General features: G+C 40.7%; 1 protein-coding gene across 1 annotated transcript; it reads left to right on the top strand.

Annotated features, from left to right (window-relative positions):
* Window positions 1–3416: 3416 nt before the first annotated feature.
* On the top strand, window positions 3417–6194 carry LOC108665803 (protein krueppel-like; the record flags this gene model as incomplete). The annotated part of the gene is made up of 1 exon (XM_018152606.2): window positions 3417–6194. A coding segment is annotated over one exon (1277 nt), but the record flags the coding sequence as incomplete, so codon positions are not given.
* Between the last annotated feature and the right edge of the window lie 1744 nt (window positions 6195–7938).

Consider the following 7938-nt stretch of genomic DNA (forward strand, 5'->3'; position numbering starts at 1 on the left):
TGCCGTTTTTTCTGCTGCTACGGCTGTTATTGCAGTCGTTGTTGATGATGAGGCTGCTACTGTTGTTACTGATTCTGTTGCTGTTGTTGAAGTCGCTGCTGCTATTATTGCTCCTGCTGCTGCTGTTGTTGATGACGTGTGACTCGAGCCAATTGAAGAAAAGGTCAGCTTAGGCCGCCCGTCCTATAGGCCTACCTAAGGAAAGGGCGAAGCAGCGGCCTACCTGGTTTGCCGCTCCTGATTGATTGCATTATACAAAAGAGAGTTTCATGTTGCCGAGCTGTAACCTTCATGTCTTCTTAACATGTGTTCAGTGATCACATGTGGCTTTATTGTATATATCGTGTTATGTTTGCATAATGCGTCGTAGTTTATTGATAAGAATACAAAGTTTTTTGCGTACTTGTATAATACAGAAAGACTTGCACACTTATACAGACAGGGACCTGTCCAATCTACACACTTCACACGCGTACAGAAATACACAGAGGCCTGTCCGATCTACACTCTCTACACGCGCATGACAATACTCAGAGGTCTGCTCTCTCTATACACACTCTACACGCAAACGGCAATGTACAAAGGCCTGCTCTCTCTACACACTCTATATACTCGCGCACGGCAAAGCACAAAGACCTGCTCGTTCTGCACACTCTACACGCGTACGGCAATGCACAGAGGCCTGCTAGTTCTGCACACTCTACACGCGTACGGCAATGCACAGAGGCCTATTCGTTCTACACACTCTACACGCGTACGGCAATGCACAGAGGCCTGCTAGTTCTGCACACTCTACACGCGTACGGCAATGCACAGAGGCCTGCTCGTTCTGCACACTCTACACGCGCACGGCAATGCTCAGAGGCCTGTTAGTTCTGCACACTACACGCGCACAGCACACATCAGGGTGCATCAGTAATGTCATGGAAATGCAGAAGAGGGCAAGGAGGCTGGCAAGAAAAACTTTCAATCTTTTAATGGCAATGCAAAAACTATCGATCGACCTATGCAAAAAATATCGATTTTCAACAGGCCTTTAAACTCACTGATTTGCAGGGAAGCTTCGCCCTCAGTTTGCAAGTCGTCGAGCTGCCGTCGAGCGTCGGATAAATGACGGTAAATTTTCTCGTTTCTCGTGATTATTCTGTTCGTCTGTTTCGAGAAGGCTGCGTTATTTTCATAGTTCAACTAAGCAACTGCGAAATATTTTAAAAATAAATTTTCTTTTTCGTAGGTTTATGAAGAGGCTGGGTTTCCGAGTGGTTCTTTTTGGTACAAAAATTAGGCGTTTTTCAGAGCATCTTCGGATTGCTGGGCTCAACTGCAGGGCTCTAGGGGAATAAGGGGAGGTTGGTGTGAGGGAAAATGGGTGTTAGGGGAGAAGGAAAGGGGGAAGAAAGAAATACTGTTACGGAAAAAGGAAAAAAGAAGCGGCCTGAAGAAAGCCTGCACCTGAGATGCTGCAGCAAAACTCAGGTTTCTGAAGAAGCATTACTTGCTTAAATAATTTGTCGGTATATTGCAGCCTGTCTTAGGTGATTCATCATGTAATATGATGATTGTTTTAATAGTTATTGAGATGTTGAGTGAAATGTCGAAATATAATCATTTCTAAAGTTAATATATATTTATTTGTCTTCGCTAAGAAAGAGGTAGAACTTCTTCTAAATAAATCTAAAATGATTCACACATTAACGTAGACTGGAAGACGAAACAAGCTCCCCCATATTTGGCTGTGAACAAACATTCAGGTTATGATAAAAACGGAGAGATTGGTCATCGGAAATCAGTAGCGTTTTATTAGACGATGTCATCTCGCTACCGTTTCGTAACAAGGTCTTTTGGTCTTCAATTTTTTTTTTTTGTTTTCATTTCTTACCGCGCTTCATCATACTACGCTTATTGAAGTTCCGTTTGCACAATGTTTAATATATGTAGATTTTAAACCTCCAACCATACTTAAAAATTTAATATTTTACCCCAAATTTTTATTTTATCCAGGCAATTTGATATCGACGGAGAGAAGGCATCTAGTGAGAAGTGTTATGGTCGGATTTTAGCCGGCTAAGTATGGGCTCGATATAGGTATATATCTCGCAAATAGGCTCGTTTAAAAATGTATATATTAGCCTGAATAAATTTACATAAATACTCAGCAGTTATTTGAGAAAATGAATCAAGCAGGGAATTCACGTATTATATTATATACCTGAACTTTAACTTCAATATCGACTTGCCTTTTAAAATTTAACTAAGCACTCTAAGCACTCGACTAATCTGGCACAAGCATCGATACAGAATGAACCTTTACTGTGTTGGTAAAAATCTACTCATAAATCTATTGAATCTGCTCAAATTTTTTACAGAAATTATCAATTAAATCGTTTAGTTTTTGTTTATTTATTTACTGTAATTCGCTTACTTATCGCAATTAATTGAAATTAATGTGGTGTCTAATGTTGCGTTACTACGCATAAATATGATCAATGAGTTCATATGAAACTAAATTTTCGCATGAATGACCTCACTCATGTAATAATGCTGTAATTTATTTTATATTCCCATAATATTCCATCCATATAATTACTCACATGGAGTTATTGACCATTAATTAATTTTTAATTGACCTTAATTTAATCCCTGCGCAGTTATTTTTTGTGATTTCTATATTTTTTGCAACTTGGTTCAATTTAAATTGATATTTTTACCAGCATTAATTTGACGTCTACCCTAATAACATATTTATAGCGAAAGATTCTCCTCGCATTGGTAAGCACTATTTAGTTAAATGTTATAGCAATTGTAGCTTTACAATTGAATCACTATAAGACGCGCCCCGTCATCATCCGATCATTATAATTTCATCACATGATATATGGACAACGTTTGTTCGTGCATGTTTGTTGTTGACCTGGATTAACGATGTGAGGCACCCTAAATATATAGTACCTACTGGAACACTTGCCTACCGGGATATTACGTGCTGCTTTCCGTTCTACTCTCGGAGTATTGAGACGTTGCAGAAGCGAGTTACATTTGCAACTTAGTCAATTTAATTATATACCGAAAATGCGAAATTTGATTTTTTTATCTCGATTTGATTATTATATGGGATTTCTCTATTGAATGCAGGTTAAACAGTGGGTTATATCATTCACATTTCTCTAGTTTGAAAATAAATAACCGTATACGGGATATCTGGATTCTCAAGGCACAAGTATTATCCATCCAAGCAACTTCTAGTTACCAATGATAGTTATTGTAATTCATATGTATATACCGTCACTTTCGTTTTTCGATTGTTAAATGATAATAATGATTTCTTGTTGCAGGTTTGCGGAGCGCTTAACGATAAGAATGATAACTTGTTGCAGGCCTCCAAGACGCTAAATGTTAACGAGGATTTGTTGTTGCAGGTCTCCGGAACGCTTCTGCGGAGGACGACCGAATTGAAGTGGGCTTGAAATACCCCCTCTACCCCTACGCTGGGGCTGTGATGACTCCCCCTGTGATGCCCTTTTTCCCGGGGGTACACACCGACACCCTGAACTTTTTTCGACATGCATCCATTCTCCAGCAGATTACACAAATGCAAGCCTTACAGCAAAGTGCAATAAATTACGCACTTCCGCCGGCCGATCTGCTCTCAATTATCCTTAGTCAAAACCAGAACAGAACACATGAACCTGCTGCAGCACCAGCCTACCCACCACCACCTTCTAATTTATTAAAAAGTTCATCTAAAAAAACTACTGAAATGCTCACTCCACCGCGGCGTAACAAGAAATCTAAATTCCAAATGGTCGAACCACCTAAGCCAGTCGTTCCACCACCCACTGTGTCCCCGGCAGTGCCAACGATCACCAACCCTACGAAGAAGAACACACACAAACCCGATAAACTGTTCACATGCTCCTTATGTAACCGCAGTTTTGGGTACAAACACGTGCTTCAAAACCACGAGAGAACACACACTGGCGAGAAGCCATTCCACTGCACGAAATGCGACAAACGCTTTACTAGAGATCACCACCTCAAGACCCACATGAGGCTGCATACTGGGGAACGACCCTACACATGCAGCTATTGTGCACGACAGTTCGTACAAGTTGCAAATCTTCGACGCCATGTTAGGGTTCACACCGGCGAAAGGCCTTTCTCCTGCTTCGACTGCCAAGCTACTTTTTCTGACACGAATCAACTGAAGTCCCACAGGCAGTCTCATGGACACCACACAATGCATCCCGCTAACCCTACGTTCAACTCCCCGCAATATGAACCCTTGAACAATAATGACGAATACTCGTACGAAAATAACTTCAATAACAGTGTTGAGGTGTCATCAAGTTTCGAATGCGATCTCTGCCACCTTTCGTTCGGCAGTTCCGACATCTTGAAGAAGCACGCGTGCCATGCTGCATCCACCTCCGTGTCTCCGAGATCTTCCACATCGCCAGATTTCATGGGAAACTACGTCCCTCAATCAACAAGTCTCGGGTCTTCCAGTCCACCCAGCAGTAGCAGTACGCCAGGCTCATCACCGAAGAACTTGAGGTCCAAGTCCATTCACATGACTGTCACGGCCTCCTTGATGCCAGAGGAGTACAAGACAGAACTGTTGAAGATTCCTGAGCAGACCGAGCCTGAGGATCTCAGCTTACGTAAGCCAGATGACAACAGGTTTAAGCTATAGGTTAACCACGTCAAGTCTGTGCTCAGTGCTCACGTTACAATCTGTGATACCACGAGTAGTGCAGATTATCTTCATAAATTCTTTCTCAAACTTTGCCCTCGGCAAAGTTCTTCGAAACGCTCTCAAATATTATTAATATTCGAGATAAAATAAGTCCATCATGCTAATCTAAATTCGGTTCACACTGCGCTTACGTTCAACAAATATTGCAAAAATCACTCGGTGTCAACGTAGCAACTTGGCTCAATGTCCAATCATATTATGTATATTTTCCTTAACGTTTGCGCACTCTTACTTTCATTCGTGGCGCATTCAACTGCCACTTGCGTTAAACAATAACAATTCTGTCCCAGGCAGACTTAGGGTCAATACGACGGAAAAAATTTCGGAAGGCAGAATTATTAATCTTCACAACCTGTCTCACGGGACAGACTTCATGGAAGTACAACCCATTATTAGTGAGAATCATTGACGTACAATAGTACGTTTAAATGAACGAAAAATTGGTAAAGCTCTTTACCAGACTTGGTTGCACTGTTTGGTGATTTGATTGCAACTGTTTGGTAGCTTGGTTAGTCCGTCCATGGTTTGGTTACTTCTTCATTAGTTAGCGTACTTATCCCAAAAATTTGAAGTTGCATCATGTTCGACTGTTTAGTTTCATTGCTTGTTAGTCATTCATGAATGCTCGTATGACTGGTGGCACATTTGATTGTTTTTCGTTTACCATTTCTTGCAGACTAGCGAGGTTGATAAGTTATTCAGTTTATTATTTAATTTGTTGTTTTCTTGGAGTCTTAACGCTAATGCCTAGACTCACGCTTGGGAGCTTCCAAGCTATGCAAACTCGCAGCAAAATTCAACTGTGTATTAAAGGGAACAATGCCCTTGATTAGGTCGGGCTCCAAGTGCACTACCTGCTCCATTCAATGCAGAACGCGACCGTTAATCTCACTTCGGAAGATCTAGTCCGATATTCGGCTCGACTTTGAAGTGAAGCTTTGAGTGAGTAGGTCGGTCTCGCATGTCACTGACATACATAATCTCACACACCGTCGGTATGTAAACACAACCGTTACAGTCGTGTTTACTTCCGCGCTAGAAACGAGTGCTGCGCGGAAGAATTTGTGTGCCGGTGTTGCGGTTGGTAACTAGTTCCCATGACTCGCTGTTCGGCATAACAACAACAACGTGCTTGCTCTTATAGTAAGGAGGAGGAATGCATTCCCTTATAGTCAATGGAAAAATCAAATCTTGATCTATTAACCATCTGTTTCCCCGGAAATGCGATTGGCAGTATTGAGATAATTTCCTCTGACGAAACTTATTGTGTAAATATTTTAATATTAACTCATAATGCCAGTATGTGACATGGAGTATTTGCTTTTCGTGGAAACGTTGCACTCCTCAACGAAACATTTTGGTGATTAATGCTTGCCGATGGCAGTTAATTTATCAGTTACATTTTTGACATTAAATTAATAAACATTGAAAAACTCTAGTTAAATCACTCATTATTACATCGCTCTGAGTTTCAACTTTGATTGTGAAACCAACGAGTATTCAAGTTTTTATCCATTTATCTTGTATCGATAAGTGAATCGGGGTTTTTTAATTACCAAAAATGCATTAAAGGAAGAATCGATAACAATACACATAAAATAGAGCCAAACTATTGCATTAAGGACTGAGTAAAACTTTCATAAACAGAGCTACTGACTGGCCACTGTAGGAACTGTATTAAGCGTAGCCAAGCGAGATACGAGGGAGCGAGATCCGTGAGCTTTAAATGAACAAGATAAGTGATCTTCGAGAGAGATACGTGGCTACTTATAAACAATATACGTAACTTTCAGGATGACCGCGACTTCATATGTGATCTTTGATGAAAGAAGCTACATGAATTAAAAAGATGCAGAATGCGTGCTTTTTTCAGAATATATAGGATTGATTGTCATTATGAATTGGCGACTGTGTTCAAATTAAAGTTTTAAGAAAATTCCTTCAATAATGCGTGTCAGCAAGTGACAAATGGGACTTGCCTAGTTAAATGATTATCTATATCGTATAAATCATTCAACGTCCCATAAATTTGGTACACGTGCTCTATTTTTTTTGCTGAATACAACCAAGGTAAACGTGTCCAGTTCACGAGATACGTTTAATCATTCGCTGAACGTTAGACTAAATTTTAGACTGAAAGCTAAACCTTCGTGTCTCGAATTACAGAAAAAAACAGTAAACTCTTGTACAATATGGATATTATTACGTAAAAAAATTATGAAAATTACCATATAACTGATAGAAAGAGCGGTCGTGTCTGACTGAAGTAATTTTGCGGGCCTATCTGAATTAAGAGCACGTGCCTGACTGAGGTAAGTGCACTTGCCTGACCGAGGTAAGAGGTAAGTGCACTTACCTGACTGAGGTAAGAGGTAAGTGCACTTACCTGACTGAGGTAAGTGCACTTACCTGTCCGAGGTAAGAGGTAAGTGCACTTACCTGACTGAGGTAAATGCATGTGCTCGGTTGAAGGCAACATTGTTTTCGCCCTGAGCGAGCATCTCGCAGATGAACTGCATTCCTCGAGATGCAAAGAGTTCGTCGAGAGCAGCGGAAGCGCAGCCAGAGTTTGACGGAGGTCAAGTTACAGGGGATGGGTCGTGACCCATGACTGCTGCGTTAAAGGGATGGGCTATGAACCATGACTGCTTCGGGCCAGTGCCTTTCCCACAGTGCCGAGGTCAGGAAAGTAGTCTCACTCCCACCTACAAATTTGCCCGCAATGCAGGCATGAGGAAAGTCCGTTGCAAAAATATTCTGTTTGTTCGTAAATTTTTGAACGTCCATTCGATTTGATAACATCGATTTGACGGCTTGTTGATTTGGTAACTTGTCGATTTGACGGTGTGTAAACACAAATCTTCGATCATTAAATGATTTCGATCATTAATGACTAATCACAAATCTTCGTCATTAGTGACGGCTTGATAAATTGGTAACTGGCTTTTGAATTTGGCGGCTTGATGATTAGGTGGCTTGTAGAATTCTCGACTTGTAGATTTGACGGCTTGATGTTTTGGCAACTTTTTGATTTGACAGCTTGATGTTTTGTTGAATTGTGGATTTGGTGGCTTCATGGTTCCTTAATTTGTCGATTTTACTGCTTAATGATTTTTTACCTGTCGATTTGGCAATACAGCAGTTTGAAATTTTAGTGACAGCACATTATCTATCATCATGAA

This window comes from Hyalella azteca, unplaced genomic scaffold (assembly GCF_000764305.2).
Source record: "Hyalella azteca isolate HAZT.00-mixed unplaced genomic scaffold, Hazt_2.0.2 contig3409, whole genome shotgun sequence".
In the NCBI taxonomy this organism is placed as follows: domain Eukaryota; kingdom Metazoa; phylum Arthropoda; class Malacostraca; order Amphipoda; family Hyalellidae; genus Hyalella; species Hyalella azteca.